General features: G+C 34.6%; 1 protein-coding gene across 2 annotated transcripts in view; it reads left to right on the top strand.

The window, feature by feature from the left end:
- CDH2 (cadherin 2) overlaps nt 1–17,951 on the top strand; it is a 213,434-nt gene that overhangs the window by 145,011 nt on the left and 50,472 nt on the right. For both annotated transcript variants that reach the window (XM_072829115.1, XM_072829116.1), the window contains exons 3-7: nt 5,613–5,839; nt 7,586–7,732; nt 9,418–9,573; nt 14,112–14,256; nt 16,904–17,076. In XM_072829115.1, the coding sequence (XP_072685216.1) occupies nt 5,613–5,839; nt 7,586–7,732; nt 9,418–9,573; nt 14,112–14,256; nt 16,904–17,076 (848 nt within the window). The remainder of the gene's footprint in view (nt 1–5,612; nt 5,840–7,585; nt 7,733–9,417; nt 9,574–14,111; nt 14,257–16,903; nt 17,077–17,951) is intronic.

The raw sequence follows: 17,951 nt of genomic DNA, 5'->3' as shown, positions 1-17,951 counted from the left end.
TTTTTTTTGGTTGTCTAATGGAATTTATTTCCTTCTTCTAGGTTATGAAATTCTGGAGTTTCTACTCTGAATTATTTAAGTATTTAAGCAAAGTTAATATTTTAATGTAAGGAAGGTAGTTCTGTTGGAAGAATATTTCAAGTTGCTTGATTATTTTTAAAATAATAGAGTTTCTGCTTTATTACATGTGTCTAATAAGAAATTATGACTTTTGTGAAACACTGACTCAATATCTCCATGCCTGAGGTATTTATGTCAAGTTATTGATTCAGTTATATTATATAGCTTCAAGTAATACCACTTTGAGGCAATTCACTGGAACTCGTGTTTGTGAGAGACTGAGGAAATTGACAATTATCCATCCCTTTCAAATATCAAATAATATAGTAGGTTAGATCATCACCAGTAAGGAAGTTTTCCCTATTATTAACATCTTGCATTAGTGTGGCATGTTTGTTGCAACCAATATTGATACATTATGAGTAACTAAAATCCATAGTTTACATTAGGACTCACTCTTTGTTTTGTGCTGTTCCTTGAGTTTTGACAAATGCAGAATGTCAGATATCCATCACCACACTATCATTTACAATAGTATCACTGCTAAGGATGCATTTTATTTTTTTAAGGATGCATTTTAATTTAAAATAAATGTATCATCTTTTCTTCAAAACCCATATATTAAAAAATGATGAAACTGCTTTATGTTTTGGAAGATGACAGAAATTGTATGCATTGTGTGATGCAGAGTTCTTTACCTACCATTTACTAGGAAAATATTTCAGTAACAAGAACAGCTTGGTTCTAGGTACTTTTTCTCATGACAGTTATGTGTCCATGATAATTGTCCTTTTTTCCTCATCTTGAAAGTTAAATTTTAAATCTAATTTTAAGAATTTTAAATCTAATTTAATAATTTTAATAATTAAACCATGTCCCTTGAATATCTCTTCCTTCCAAATGGTTTCTACCCACCCCCCTTTTTATTTTTAACTGTTTTTTTGTACACATACTTTGTCATAGTCCTCCTGAAAACTTCTTTGAAATACTATAAGTTATAAGTAAATTTAATATACAAATTATATTAGTGTTGTAGCTAAGATTATATACCATAGCCATTTTCTGCTATTTTTTTTATCATAAATGTCTTTGTTTTGGGGGAAAAAATCCTCTTGAATAAGTTTCAGTGGTTGGTTCAAGAAGAGAGTTTTGTCAAATTTGATAAAATATGCCTTAGCTGCGTCTAAATCATAAATGGGACAAAATATAGGCAATAAACACTGACCAGTGGTAAATAAGTGGAATCCATGCGTTACCCATTGTGTTGGACCACAAACTAGGTGGCTCAAACAACAGAAATTATTTTCCCTCGGTTCTGAAGGGGGTAAGTGCAAGCCCAAGGTGACAGCAGGTTTGGCTTCTCTGAAGACCTTTCTCTGCTTGCAGGCGGCCGCCTTCTTGCTGTGTCCTCTCACATGGTCTTTTCTGTTGGTTCATGCATATCCACGTCCAAGGACACTTAGTCATATTGGATGAGGGGCCACCCATACAAGCTTTTTAAATCTTAATTACCACTTTAAAGACCAGTATGTCCAATTACAGTCATATTTGAAGGTACTGGGAATTAGCGCTTCAAACATAAGAATTTGGGGGAACACAATTCAGTTTGTAACACCCACTGAAATTAGCCTTTTAATTTGTGCAACTTGGAAATGGCAAAAGGCAGCTATCATCGATGAAGCACGTCACCATGACCCAGGCACTTGTACATGCATTAACTCTCAACCACAGGATGAAGTCACAACTAAGCTTCCACTGAGGAGAACTTTTTCGTTTGGCAATGGGCTTCTTTTCCATCAAGGTGGTGACGCTAATGGTTGAAGATACAAAGGGAATTACATAATGAAAAACATGTCTTCAGACTTGAATAGTACCTCACTCTTGCCTGTCCCCCCACCAAATGTTGCTTATTTTAGTATTTGCACATGCGAATTAACATTTGTCTAAAAACCCCAGGAGAATTTAATAATAGATATGTTAAACCAATTCATATTAGTTATAGGTTAGGCACAGGGGTGGTAGAAAACTAATTGACTTTAAATAACTGACCTTTATGTGATTTCCTTCAGAGTGTTTTTCCCCAGTGTCAGCCTCTCTGAGGTTAACCACTTCTCATGCATAGTATGTTCGGTGACCCTTTAGAGAAAAAGGCACTTTTTTTTCGTTCTTTGCAAATGCATTTTTCTTTAAAGACCTTCTTTCCCTTCCCTGCATCATTCTGACACCTGAGTCCAAGTCGGTAGCTGAGTACCAACTGAACAGAATCCTCAGTTACTGGAACAGTGAGTAGCATTTTCCCCTTCTGCCTGCCACAAGGGGCTCCAGCTGCTCCCCTTTCTGGGACATTTAAGGTACACTCCACCTTAAGGACTCCTTTTCAGTAATACTCTTTACTATGTTACTTTTGGAAATCTAAACGTGCCATTATTCTCTTCACGAGCATGTATGAAGCCTCTTAGTCTTTTCTCTCTTTACTAAAGATTTAGGTTTCAATAACTTACTGGTCAAAATTTGGTTAGATTCTTTTTTGCTTTTGTAGGAGGATCCCTAGAATTCAAGCAGCCATGGGCACAGATGGCTCTCTGAATTTTCTTTCCCCGTTTGTAGAGCAGAAATAACGATTCCCATCTCAGGAGGTTATTGCTAAGGCTAAAGTAGATAACCTCATCTTTAGTATCTGGTTTAGTACGTGGCATGCAACACGTATCAATTCATTTTCTTTCACTCCCAACAACCAAATACAAAGTCAAATTGCTTAATGTTCCAGGGTTTTTGTTGTTGTCGCTGAATGTTATTGCTAGTGAAGGCTGGACAAACTTCTAGGTTTCCTGTCTATTTTCAAGTTTTTTGAAAAGTTGTAAGATATTCACCTATACAATTGGCCTGTGAAAATTTATTGAGCATTTATACTGTCTCTGTCATGGCTAGGTGCCCTGGGAAACAGAAGAACCCAGACTCACTGTTAGGAAGCCAAATGAGTTTACAGTCTACTTACAGAGAGAAGCTCTAGTCATATGAAACTATTAATAAGTGAAAATTAGTTCTTATAATCATTATCCTAATGAAAATAAAGGGCTAATATGTGCTTCCATGGACAGAAAATGTAAAAACAAATAAAAGAATTAAATTAAGATAAAAAATTTGAAGCCTTCCCAAATGAAGACATTGGCTGCCATCTTTTAAAGATCATCTAAGTGGACCCTTTGCCCAAATAATGGCCTCGCTCTGGAGCTGTGGCATGGAAAATGGGCATGCAGGATGTTTCTAAAAGTGGCAAGCATGGGGTGTGAGCGGCAGTGAGATGGGAAAGTGAAAAATCCAACTGGGTAAAATATGTTTTCAAAGATGATGTCCAAAAAAACCCAAAGAGACCAAGTGATCAAGAGTGGAAAGAGCATTGTAGACCAGATAAAAGAGTATGTATCATATTATGGATATTAAGTGAGAGGGAGACCTGACTCTAGGGGTGGATGCTCAATGACCTGGAACATGGAGAAAACCAATAGGAGGCAGGTGCAACAATCCAGGTGTGAATTGATGAGGATCTGTGCTAGAGTGGTAACAATGAACAAAAAAGGATGGAAGGTATGATCTAGGTTTTATTTTTTTTAAGTTTACAAATTACCTTTTTTTTATATATAAAAAGGTGTTTTCATACAGAAAGGTGTTAAAAGTCTTGTGTTTTGATTTCTCAGCAGGGTTCCCCCAAATCAATTTTACTTTTCATTTTGTCTTTAATAAAAGATTAGCTATAGATGGCATTGTTCTGTAGAAGAGATTATCTATTTTTCAATTTTAAATTGCATGGCAGGTAAGATGGGGTAGATAAGTTATCTTTTTGGATACTTGTAATCCAAAGACAAACACTTTGGTTTAGCATAATTTAGTGTGACATATAACTTGTCTTTTCATTTTCAGAGGTTTGAAAGATGAAAGGTGACATATGTGGGACTATGTAGGAGATAATATATTTAGTAAAGTATTTTTTGTTATCAAGGATTTTTTGGTTACTAAGGGAAATAAACATGCATGTTATTTGGCTGTGATCTTGTGCACATCTCAGTGAATCTATATTAATGAAAACAGAAGAACTCAGCAATTCATATGTGGAGTGGGAATTTGAAAAAATTTACTTAGATACTTGAAAAATGCAAAAAGTGGTATAGGATTATATTTTGTAATGTGTACATATTAACTGCTTTCCAAAATGTATTTTATGTAATTGTGGTTAGGACATAACACCACATGTTTACTGAAATTTAAAAATTGCTTTCTCTTTGATCCCTTCATGCCATTCCCCTAGAAATTTTCCTCATAAAGAATGATTAAGGATTTCAAAGGAAATCATCTTCCTTAGAGGATATTTTTATTATTTTACAATTTTACTTTGGCTTGAATATGTTTAGTTCTACATTTATAAGTATGTGGTTTAACTTCCGTGTTGTTATCCAATGAGACATAAGCTGATTGACATTGCTTTTAAGAAAGCATTGATTTTTTTTTTCAATTTTAAGTCATTACATGTGAGATAAGGATACGAAAATCTTTTTTATTTTCTATTATTAAGAATAGATCTTTTTAGCTAACATTTATTTTGAGATACATCTTCATTTTTATTTGCCTGAAAATTTATAAATTGTTACTGCTTCATAGAACTCTTATAAGTGCCATGAGGACTAGAAATTGCAATTTATTCCCCTTTTAATTGCTACTACGGTCCTGTAATTCTGGAGCATAGTGGGCATTCAACATTAATCAAAGTTATTACTTTCTTCCTTTAAGAATTTATTCAAAAATTATGTATTAAGACTATGTGCTGGGCAGCCTGGGTGGCTCAGCGGTTTAGCGCTGCCTTCAGCCCAGGATGTGATCCTGGAGAACAGGGATGGAGTCCCACATCAGGCTCCTTGCATGGAGCCTGCTTCTCCCTCTGCCTTGTGTCTCTGCCTCTTTCTCTCTCTCTCTCTCTCTCTTTCTCTGTGTCTCTCCTAAATAAATAAATAAATAAATAAATAAATAAATAAATAAATAAATAAAATCCTTAAAAATTTTTTTTAAAAATACTATGTGCTATGAAATGTGCCAGGTAGTCAAGATCGCTAAGAAAATTTGCCCCAAAGTACCTCTCCCAGTGAATGTCAGGAATGGCTATAAAAATATGGTAATAGAGTTCAGATTGGTACATGAAGACTGAGAGAAAGGGATGGTTCTACCTTCAGTGACTTTGGAGCTGGGACCAGAAGGTTGAGTTGGAGTTCGTTAGAGAGTAACAGATAATATGAGTGAGAAGCATGGAGAGATAAAGCAGGTGTAGCCAAGGGCCCTAGGGAATGTGGAGGGAGGGGGAAGGCTTTGGAACAAGGTGATTTTGGGGAACGACTCAGAACCATAAATCTGGTATTCTCTTGTATGAGAATTCCTTTAACAATGTAAAAATAAAACTTTTGTGCTTTATGCCATCATGTTTTATCCTTTAACCTAAGCTGGATACAGACTTAGATGTTTCTGCCTTTGTATTATCACTAGACTTGTATGTTTGTTATCTTTTACAGTGAAGTTCAGCAACTGCAATGGAAAAAGGAAAGTACAGTATGAAAGCAGTGAGCCAGCAGATTTTAAGGTGGATGAAGACGGCATGGTGTATGCTGTGAGAAGCTTCCCCCTCTCCTCTGAGCATGCAAAGTTCCTGATATATGCCCAAGACAAAGAGACTCAGGAAAAGTGGCAAGTAGCAGTAAAATTGAGCCTCAAGCCTACCTTACCTGAGGACTCAGTGAAGGTAGAGTATGGAAATACGGCTTGGGAGTTATGTTTAAAAATCAGATTTATACAGTTTGAACTAAATAAACACTTTGCTTTAAGTCACATTGGCCAGTAGTTGAGTTTTTATCAGATTTTGTCACTTAAATAGTATTTTGTTGTTTTTTTTTAATCTTACAAGATACTTAGACTAAATATATATTTAAGCTATCTGAAATTATATTTGAAACAGTTGTTTATACTTTGAGGTTTATAACTTAGTTTAAATTAGAAGTAGTTGTTTGTTTTAAATTTCTAGAAGCTTCACAAGCTGTGAAATATAACCCCAGAATAAACAATTCTTAGCAAGATGTCTCTTAAATGGGAAGTACAGACATACAGTAGCAATAAGAAAGCATTTCCTGCTAGGAGTATAGGGTTTTTGTCTTCTCCTTTAATAATCAAATTGGGGAGTATGAATTATTTATACTACTGACATAACTTTTAGGAATGATATACTCCCTCTGGTGGAAGCCACTGTGAGCCAAGATAAAAGAAATAGATACGTCTCTAACAAAGTACAGTTTGATTAAATTCAGCAAACATTTACTGAGCACTTATTTTGTATAAATCACTATATTAGGAATTTTTTTAAAAAATATATAAAATATATATTATATTTTAAAAAATATATAAAATATATAAAAAGATGCAGTAACTTCTTCAGTAAAGTTATGATAACATTAGTAATTCTTGAATATTCTGTTTTCATGTTGAGATAATTCAAAACAAATAGGAGGGGTTGCCACAATTACCTATTTTGAAGTCCCTAATTTCACGAAGTATGACTGTTACATTTTGTGTATTTATTGTACTGGAGATAGGAATATACATATTCACTTCTACGATTTAATTGTAAATGGAACATACACATCCATAATCAAATATGAATAAGTATATCAGTGGAAAGGTATCATTTTTCTCTTGTACCCATGTTAGACTTTTATTATGTGAAATGTAATTTATTAATCTATTAACTGTTTAGGGGAAATTGTGTCATTTGGGGAATACAGAGTGAGAAATTGGTAACTAATTGAGTGAAAAGATGCTTTTGTTGTTGATGATTCGTTGTGTTCCAGCAAACTAGCTTGGATATTTGCACTGAAGCAGCAAGGGCTAATGGTTAAAATGTCTACAGATATAAGGAGAAACAGAAGAAAATGTTGACATCCAGCAGAGATTAATACCCAGTGTGCAAAGTGGGTCATCTACAGCATCCATCATGGCTGACATAGGTTTAGAATAATTACAGCATTAATTCTGTGGGATTTAATAGGGTCATAAATATTTGAGACATGCCTTAGCAGTATGTATTAAAGTTCTCTTGGAATTCAAATTATATTTTAACACATCAAGATCTAAATTTAATGTACAGTAGCACATTACCTGAACTGTGGTTTAAACTAATGAGAGATATATAAAAGGGTACTATTAAATTTTGCTCAATATTAACTGCTATCGAAGACGGTTTGTAGAAACTGCAAATAGTTTACACAGCTGTGCCACATAACAAATTGTTTGGAAATTCAATTCTTCAATAATCAGCGTAACCCCAAAATTTTATAGCATTTTCTATTATTTTACTAGAGGGATAAGGAGAGGGCCTCCAGGCGTATTTTCTTCTTCATATCAGTGACTCCTACACTGTCAGGTATCCATTGATATTGCTGTCTTTCCGAAAATGTTTTTCCTAGTATTCAGCAATGTCTTGTATTTTAATGCAAAGGAATCACCAGAAATTGAAGAAATAGTATTCCCAAGACAAGCGACTAAGCACAATGGCCACCTACAAAGGCAGAAGAGAGACTGGGTTATCCCTCCAATCAACTTGCCAGAAAACTCCAGGGGACCCTTTCCTCAAGAGCTTGTCAGGGTAGGCTTGCAGAATTTTAATTGTCTCTATGGCATGTGTCAAGTGTATGTTAGAAATTATTTTTTCCATTCTATCACAGGATAGACTTTACAACATGTATTAAAATACTTTTTTTTTGTATAGATGAATGTCTATACAGAGCCTCTTTTTAAAAAATTATTATCTCAGATAGGCAGAGCTCTCTGTGGGTCCCGTACCCGACAGACAATGAAGTTTGTTGAGTGTGTGAATACATCAGCCCCAATCCCGACATGCATCCACACCAAGACCATACCCTTTCTCAAAAAACACACACCTTGGCTTCACTGTCTAACAGCTGTGCTCTCCATGATGATCTTTGCCCTCTCCAGATAGCTTTTGAGCCAAAGAAGAAATAAAAGGGCAATCATTGCTAAAAATGCCAGCACCAAGTGCATTTGAGAGTTTTTTAAAGAAAAAAGAAAGTGACCTCTGAAACCATTAACAGAATCCCTGGAGCTGTGGGAAACCATAGGCTTTTATAAATCTGAGAAGTAATTTTTTTTTTTTCAGTTACTCCAAATGTATAGCATCAGATGGAGAGGAAAAAAGTCACAGATATATGTACATGTTTAGTAAAATTAGCAACCCATTGTTGATAGCAAAAGGAAGAAAGACAAAATTATGGTGTATTTATTTATTTGCAAATGTTTGTGTATGATCAATTGAGCATTCCAATACATACTGAAAGCTGTATTTTTTAATAAGTCATTTATTCGAATTGCATATTTTATTTTAATGCACATTATAATTCAATTTAACAATGAACAATATAACCCCCAAAGAAAGGCATTTTTTTCCTACTTTAATGGTCAATGAGTAAGAGAATTTTGCCTTAACAAGAAAAATAATAAGCTAGATTCTGTTACTGGGTTAAGTATGCTTACCTAATACATAATGATCTGTTATTATTACCTGCAAAGATATTGCCAATTAGCCCTCTCTCGGAGTTCTTCTTCTTCCTCCTTTTCTATAGCTTGTTCCTATGACTGTTCACCTGTAAACTTATTTTTCCTGGGAATTGTTATTTTTGGAGGAAAAGGCAGTCAGCCTATAATGGGTATAATTTTTGAGAGCATAAAAATGTATTTTAAAATGATTTTTTGTATGTTTTGTTATTAATAAAGAACTTGGAGTAATAGGTGCTACCTTAAAATGACATGGAAACTATGGTTGCAGTGAATAATGTCAGTATGAATGTAAGTGCAGAAATCTGACTTTCAAGCTCAACCATAATACTAGAGTTCCCATGTAAGGCTATTTCACGCTATGGCCTAGACAGTTATTTCTTCTCCTGATACCCAAAGGTAAATAAGTTTTATTTCAACTAAATTGGACACCTGTTCCCATAGTAAATATTCTAACCATATGAACTTCCTGGATAGATTTTGATTCAGTTTAAAAATCGACACTCCTTCATTTTGACTTTTCGCACTGCTCCTAGTGAGTGTTCTTTTAGAGGTTAATGTTGGCCCTTCCTGGTGATAGGTGACATCTCTTTTTGAAGCCTATCAACGAGAGGTAAGGGTGAGAAACAGGATTGGTTTTTCTGGGAAGAGATGCTGTAAGTTTGTAACTGAAAAAGGGCATAAGGTGTGGCATGTCCTGTCTCTGATAATGAGCTCATTTAGTGTCTCATTTAATATGATTGTCTTCTTGATCCTCAGATCAGGTCCGATAGAGATAAAAACCTTTCACTACGGTATAGTGTAACTGGGCCAGGAGCTGATCAGCCTCCAACCGGTATCTTCATTATCAACCCCATCTCAGGTCAGCTGTCAGTGACCAAGCCTCTGGATCGTGAGCTGATAGCCCGGTTTCATGTAAGATTTCAGCCAGATGATAATCTGATGTATTAATACTCTTCTAACTGTGTAGAGTTTAACATTTGCCTCTTATATCGGTCTTAGAGTTTTGATACTAACACTTTTAATACCTGAACTGTGCTTTGAAACCATTTCAATTTGTTGGAATGAGTTCATTTTTTTTCATAGAATTGATGAATGCTTATGTTGTAAAAAAAACAGTGCCAAAGAAGAAAGTGAAATTGCCTAAAATCTCATTACGCTTTACGTATTGGTGTGACTACGGACTTACAAGAACAGATTTACACAAAGGAGGTCAAAAGTGTTGCATATAAATTATACAGAGATCACAACACTTTTAATGACTGCATAGTATTCCATTAAATATACAGGCTATAATTTTAATGACAGTTTCTTATGATTTTGCTAGACAGCTGTGTTTGTCATCTTTATTCTTCCTGGTCTGATTATTACATGAGATAATCTTAAAAAATAGTACACTTTAATTTTTTATTTTTGGCCATATTCCATCCAGAAAGGTGTGCCGGTTTGATACCCCCAACCAGAAATTGAGATTTCCCTTTCCTCAAACCAGCTAACACTAGGTTTCATCAATCTGCCAATCTGAGCAATCTTTTCTTAGATATATTATCTTACTATATTTCTTATGTTCATTTTTTTAATTGTTTTATTCATTTTCTTTTTGAGTTATCACAATTGTTTATATGTAATTACATGTTCATATTTTTAAATATACATATATATTTGAAACTGATTTTTCCAATTTAAAAATATTAATTATAGTGAGTGTTTTAAGACTCAAGAATTGCCTAATATTAATCAAATTCCAGGAGGTGTTTTCCTTTTTTCTTTCTTTTTTTTTTTTCTTAAAGCTATGCTTGCATGTTTCCTGGGACAAGATTTCAACAATTTTTTCATGAATTTAATATAGAAATCTAAGTTGGTCTTTATTACTTCTCCAATTTCTGCATGAATAACTAAAACTTGTAAGAAAATTATCATTTTTAAACAATATGTGTGCATTATGAAAACTTAAAAAATAATACAGTGCCAATAAGAAAGTAACAATTATTTGTAATCTCAGTACATAAAACCAACTTGTTTCTTTCTCTTTTTTTTTTTTTAACATTTTGGTGATATGCTATAAGATGTTTTTCTTTGCATAAATTCATAAATGTATTTTTTTGAAGTTGGCATCATTCCCTGAAACCAACTTTTGTCACTTTTGCAATCACAAGATTTAGTATCTTTCCATGTCAGTAATTATTTATTTATATTATCATTTTTGATTGCTTTAAATTATTTTGTTGAATGAATGTAGTGTAATTTTAAATAATTACTTTGGGTAGATACTTGGGTAATTTAGTTTTTTTGTTTTATTTTGCAACTATAATGTGGCAGTGAACATTTTTTTCTGTACATTTGCCCATTTTATACTCTTTGAATAAAGTCCTAAAATTGGAAATATTTTGATAAATATAGTGAAATTGTTCTCTAGAATGGTTGTATTATGTTAAACTACCTGTTCATTGTATAGGAGATAAACTTTCTCCATACCATTATCGATTCCAAGTATTATTTATTTATTTCACTATTATTTGCAAAGAAATGATAATGCTTTCATTGCCTAAGTTGAATATCTAATCAAAGTAAATTCCCTATTCCTGTTCTCTGTTGAATTTTGGGTTTTTTTAGAGGTTGGAGGATGGGAGAGGGAGAGAGAGAATCCCAAGCAGATTCCTGCTCAGAGGGGAGCTCAACACAGGGCTCTGTCTCAGGACCCTCAGATCATGATGTGAACTGTAATCAAGAGTTGGATGCTTAACCTATTGAGCTGCCCAGGTGTCCCTCCTTCTGTTGAAATTTCTTTTGGCTTGTTTACCTTTTGTTCTCACTGTTAAGAACCTCTTATCTGTTAGGGATGTTAATATTTAATTTGTCACATATTTTCCTCTTTTTCTTGTTTTTAAACTTTGTTAATAATTTTTACCCTATAATTCTTGCATTGTAAAATTATTTTTTTCAGTTTTATACAGTCTGGTTTTAGAGATAGTTATAAAGGCCATCTCTACTCCAAGATGCTAATCTCTCCAATTTTATCTGTTGTATTTATCTATTTGCATCTATATTTTTAACCTCTGTGGAGTTTGTTTTACTAAAGTGAGAGAGGTATATAGACACACTTTGTTTTTCCTTTGTAGATAGCCATTTGTCCCATGTATTGAATCAGTATTCCCAGTGGTTTATCATCTATACTTATTCATTCAAGACTTTTTATTCCACGTGCATGTGTTTGTTTTTAGACTCTTATTTTGCACAATAACATATTTGTTGAATTTTTGCACTTGTAAAAACGTTTTAAATTATTAAAGTTTTGAAAATTGTTAAAATATTGGTATGTTGTAGAGCAAGACTCCTGTAGAACTAAACAGATGAATAAGCATTTTCAAGGGGTGCCTGGCTGACTCACTGGGTGGAGCATGTGTCTCTTGATCTCATGGTTTTGAGTTCAAGCCCCATACTAGAGCTTAAAAAAATAAAATGAAAATTATTCTAGGGGATCCCTGGGTGGCTCAGCAGTTTAGTGCCTGCCTTCGGCCCAGGGCGTGATCCTGGAGACCCAGGTTCGAGTCCCACATCAGGCTCTCTTCATGGAGCCTGCTTCTCCCTCTGCCTGTGTCTCTGCCTCTCTCTGTCTCTCATGAATAAATTTAAAAAAAAATGTTAAAAAAAAATGAAAGAAAGCCCTATTCTAGGGTATAGTAAAAAAAAAAAAAAAAAAAGTTATTCTAAAAAAAAGGGAGGTGGTACCTAGCTGGCTCAGTCTGTAGAGCATCCAGCTTTGATTTCAGGGTCATGAGTTCAAGCCCTACGTTGGGTATAAAAATAAAAAAATAAATAAAACTATTTTCTCTCTTGAGTACTATTCAACACTCCTTTCTTCCAAAGGCTTGATCATTTCATCCACCAGGTTTTTTTTTTAATCCTTCAGAAACATGTAATGCCAATGCTTTTTATATTGTTCTAAAGCATAAAGAGAGAAGTAAAACTTTCAAACCTTTCATAAAAACAAAATTTCATTGATAGGGAAATTCGATAAAGATAGCACATGATAGACCAGTGTCTAATTAGACTGGTCTCGAATTTATGAATATAAATATCAATACAAATTTTCTAAATAATTCTTCTTTGTATGAATTCTCATTATCTAAACTCCTGTGGCTAAAACCAGGAAATAAATATCTTCAGGTCAATTTTTGGGTAAACTCTTACTGCCAGCACTTAAAAGAGTGATGCTCATAAAATATAAAATCAATTATAGAATTGCAAGGATGTTTCAGTATTAAGAATCTATTAATACATAATATATTACATAAGTGAAGGAATAAAGGATTGGTTTATAGCTGTTGAAAGGCAATCATAAAATTTAAATCATTTCATGTGTTAAATAACGTCTAAATTCAAAAAGAGGGGATGATATGGTGATGCTTCTTTAACTTGATGAAGCATATCCAAGAGAAACCAACAGCCAGCATCATATTTAACTGGAAAACCACAGAAGCATTCCCATTAAAAAGAAGCAATTCAGCGGAACACTACCCAGCTATTGAAAAGAATGTAATGGATCTCTATGCGCTGGATTAAAAGAGTTTTGACGATACTCTGCGAAGAATAGCTGAGTGACATATTTATTTAAAAAGAAAAAAATAATAAATTTTTTTAGAATACCTATGAAACTGAGAACTCAAGCTTGGAAGAGGAACAATTGTCTTATATATTCACACACTTTCAATATTTATGAGTGACTTTTACGATTTAAAACAAACAAAAAAAAACCACCTAGTGTCCAAATTCCCTATGCACACTTAGTTCTATGTTCTCTTCTTTTCTCTTAATCTCTACAATTATTCTGTGCCAGAACATTTTTAATTACCATAATTCCTATGTATGGATTTCACAAAAGGATTTGGGAACCGGACAGAACTGGCTTTAGGTATGGGCTCTGTCAAGAGACAGCAAAGTTACTTAGCTTTTCTGAACCTCAATGTCTTTGCCTTCAAGTGCTTTTATCATTTCTGCCTCATTCTTTTGTATAAGGATCAAATGAGTTAAAATCCATAAATCTCTGAGCATAATGCCTAGCAGATAGTAAACATTGGCTTCTTACTACTACTGTATCTATCCTAATCACATGAAGTTTGGCTCACTTAAAATTTTTTTAAAGACTTTATTTATTCATTTTGGTGAGGGGGAGGTGAGGGGCAGAAGGAGAGAGAGAATCTGAAGAAGACTCCATGCTCATTGGAGAGCCTGACAAGGGGCTTGAGCCCAGGACCTTGAGATCATGGCCTGAGCCGAAATCAAGAGTCAGCTGCTGAACAGACTGAGCCACCAGGCACCCCCTGGCTAACTTAAATTTTGATGAAGAGTAGCTTTTACTGTTTCTCTGTTCATAGCATGGTGATTGTATATTTTATCTTCTCACTTGAGACATAAATCTTTTAAATAGTTTTGTTTTCTAATTACTTTTGCAGTTGAGGGCACATGCTGTGGATATTAATGGAAATCAAGTGGAGAACCCTATAGACATTGTCATCAATGTTATTGATATGAACGATAACAGACCAGAGTTCTTACACCAGGTTTGGAACGGGACAGTTCCTGAGGGGTCAAAGCCCGGTAAGTTTGAACATAATAGTTCAGAGATTGAGGAAACATGTTATAATTCAGTACCAGTTATAAACAAGAGAAAAGGAAATCATGTGAGCTTCTTCGTGTCATTTGCTTTCATGCGAAATGATTTTAGGGAAAAAAGAAGGGAAGAGGGGAAAGAAAACGACGGAAGAGAGAAAAGAGAAAAATATCACTTCCTCATTTTGAAAAAATATACACTACGGTATCTGATTCTATATTATAGGATCTATGGGGTCCTTCCATGTTACTTTGTTTGATAAATCCGAGTGGCAAAAAGTGAGCACCAGAAGACCAGGGGCTTTCTGTTCATACAGTCCAGATTGTAGCCTATTAGCTCAAGCAGCAAGTAAACCTCAGTTAGAGAGTCTGAAAGGTACTTGGTGTTCCTGGGGTCAGGCAGTGAAGAAAGCCAAAAGCAGAGAGGGGGCTTGGAGACAGCAGTAGTCACACTGGATATTTACTTCGGGATGACCCAGATGTCTTCTGCAGCCCGCACTCCCAAACTTGTGTCATGGCAAGTGTCCTAGGCTGGAAACAGGAGTTGCCAAAGCCTCTCACCATTATGCACTGACTGATGTTTGACTAAGATTTTAGACTCTTGTACTGAAAGCTCAGTAGACTTTAGAAGAGCAAGGCTAGGAAGGCCAATTTAGTTTGAAAAACTAGTGGACAAGAAAACTAGTTGGTAGAGAGATGGGGAAACAAGAGAGTGTTTCACCAGTCTTCCTGAGATAATTTGGTGTTTAGAGAGGTGTAATTAGCTATATTATTATTATTATTATTGATGTAATTAGCTATATTATTATTATTATTATTAGTTTATATTTAAGAGCCTCGACATTTAAAATACTGTTACATATTACCTTTGTCTCCTATACCAGTTTATACCTGTAGCTCCTTTATGCATATGCCAATTTATAGATGCACTGCATATGCCTTAAATTGGTACTTTTTTTTGGTCTAAATGTGCTTGTCTCTATCCTCAGAAAGGAAGTTAGGGGTAAGGGTGAGCTCCAGTGGAGCTGGAGTAGGGAGGGCAGGGCTGTGCTGGAAGTTCATCCATGGAGGGCTCCTGCGGAGTCACATTCCAGAGTAGCTTTCTTTGGTATTTTAAAATACAAAAAAGTCAAAGAGTATTAAACATATCCCTACTAAAACATAAGTCTTATGAACATATTTTAAAGATAAAGAATTTTTTATATGGGGAATTTTTTGTTGTTTTTTAAAAAATATTTTATTTGCTCCTCTGTTGTTTCTAACTTTATTAAAAGTACTGCTTCACAAAAATTGTCGAAAATAAACCATTAGAGATGTACTTATTATGCATTTGATCGTGAATTTCCTTTAAAGCCTCCCATAAATAAAAGACTCAATGTTCATAAGAACTAAAGACATACCATGCATATATTTCCTGTAGTTGTTCTGTAAGATTGAGTTAAACTGCATTGTAATCAATATTTTGATTTAATATTCTGGAATATATTTTTTGTTTTAACCATTCATTTGTTCATTCAGCAAACATTTACAGAGTTATGCTGTGTGCCAGGCACTGTTCTGACACTGTTGGTATAGCAGTGATACGCTAGTTCCTGCCCTGTGGAGTTTACATTCCAGTAGGAGAGAAAAAAGCCAAGGAACAAGCAAATACACAATGAAGTTTTTTGAAAAAATGATATGGGTTGTAGAGTGGGCATATAATCAAAAGTGTCTTGCTTAAAGGGACAAACTCTGAAAAGAGATTTGAATATATTCAGTGTGATCAAGCCTTCGTGAATTCTGGGGCAAAATCGTAGTATGGAGAGGTTCTAAAGTAGAGCTGAGCTTAGAGCACTCATGAAGAAGGTAAGTTAGAGATGGAAAATTTTATATTCTAGTTCTTACAAATATCCCACAGAACAAACCTTTCTAAATAGTAACTACTTTTCTCTCTACTTCTAAATTGCACAGTTTGTGTAGCTAGTTTGAACTATTTGATTCTAATGCTTTGTAGATTTCCTTTCCAAAAAATCTAATAAATTGGAAGTCCCTGAGTTTGTTACAAGGCTCTTGTAATCTCCTAGGAAATAATGAACCACAATGCCAAACCTCTATTCAATGTACCAAAACAGTAATGCATGGAGTGATTCTTTATGACCTGAGTAAATGGAGTGTGCATCGTTATGCACACAGCTTACTTTCAGAAAGTGACTTAGGCATTGAGGAGAATCATGCTCAGCATGTCATTTTCGATATTGTTGTATAACAGAGGAAAATATGGCAAGGCGAAAGTATCAGTGGCCATAGAATATGTTGCTTATGGCATCTATATTATTATTTGCATTTTATATATATAAAGGTCTGAAGTGATCGTTTCTTAGAGTTGCAGAGTGAACTCATCTTTTAAGTCATAGAAAAAATGACTCTTTACAGATGTATACATTTTTAATAATTTTCCTTTCAAGTATCTAAACCATATTTTATATTTTTTGAAGTGAGTACTATTCTTATCAGTAGTATTTTAATTAAATCTAAATGACTACATGTTTGTTTTGAAATTAAGATTGATCAGAAAGGCAAATATACCTTTTAGGTATATTGAGGAGACCCTGAAGTGCAGGGTGACCCATTCATTTTTCATGTGTACTGTGTCTAGGAACATACGTGATGACGGTCACTGCTATTGATGCTGATGATCCAAACGCCCTAAACGGGATGTTGAGGTACAGAATCCTGTCCCAGGCTCCAAGCACCCCTTCGCCCAACATGTTTACAATCAACAATGAGACTGGTGATATTATCACAGTGGCAGCTGGACTTGATAGAGAAGTAAGCCAACCAAAAACTACTTGAATTTGTTTTTAATCTTAAAGGTACAAGGTATCACATGCAGTTTATCTCCGGGTAATAATACATCGGCAGTATTATTCAATGTCCATTTTTTTAAAGAAATCTCATTGTACTTTTTTCTACCAAACTTCAGATTGGTTAAATGATGTGTGCATACTGGATAAATCATTGCTGGTCCATGTAATATTTAGTGTGTAATTGACTAAGTTAATTAGATACATCTGGTATCTAATTTTTTAAATTCTTGGCATTTTCTCAGTTTTCCCTTACATTCAGAGGTTTTTATGAGGAATTAAATTAAAAACCATGCCCAAATTAATATTTACTTGTTGATTTTTAGGGTGAGGGTGGTGGGTAGGGGCAGAGGGAGAGAGAGCCTGAAGCAGATTCTGCTTCAAGCTTCGTCCATCCCACGACCCTGAGATCATGACCTGAGCCAAAACCAAGAGTTGAATGCTCAACTGACTGCACCACCCAGGCACCCCATCAGTCCTATTTTTAATAGACTACAAATAACGTGCATGCTGAGGTATTTTGTAGCCTCTCTGGATAGCCTGGTTTAGTAAAAGGAGTTTATCCTCTTAGTTAGAAGTTAACCCTTAACTCTAAGATTAACTTACTTAACAAGTTTGAAGACCAGCAGTGGCATTAGTTCTACTGACAAGCCTTATAGGTATAAATGGAGAAAAACAGACTTCTGGCATAATTTTTGTTGAAAAGGCATAAAATGTTGACAGCATTGAAATACCATGTAGGGTCACAGTCTGAGAGGGGATGGGTGTTTCGGGTAATTCCAAATGCTCATCTCACTGTAACAGACCTCACCCACAGTCCTCTTACCCACCTCTGTGTTT

The sequence above is a fragment of the Canis lupus genome, chromosome 6, assembly GCF_048164855.1.
Source record: "Canis lupus baileyi chromosome 6, mCanLup2.hap1, whole genome shotgun sequence".
Classification (NCBI taxonomy): domain Eukaryota; kingdom Metazoa; phylum Chordata; class Mammalia; order Carnivora; family Canidae; genus Canis; species Canis lupus.
This window is presented reverse-complemented; position numbering and strand designations above follow the sequence as displayed.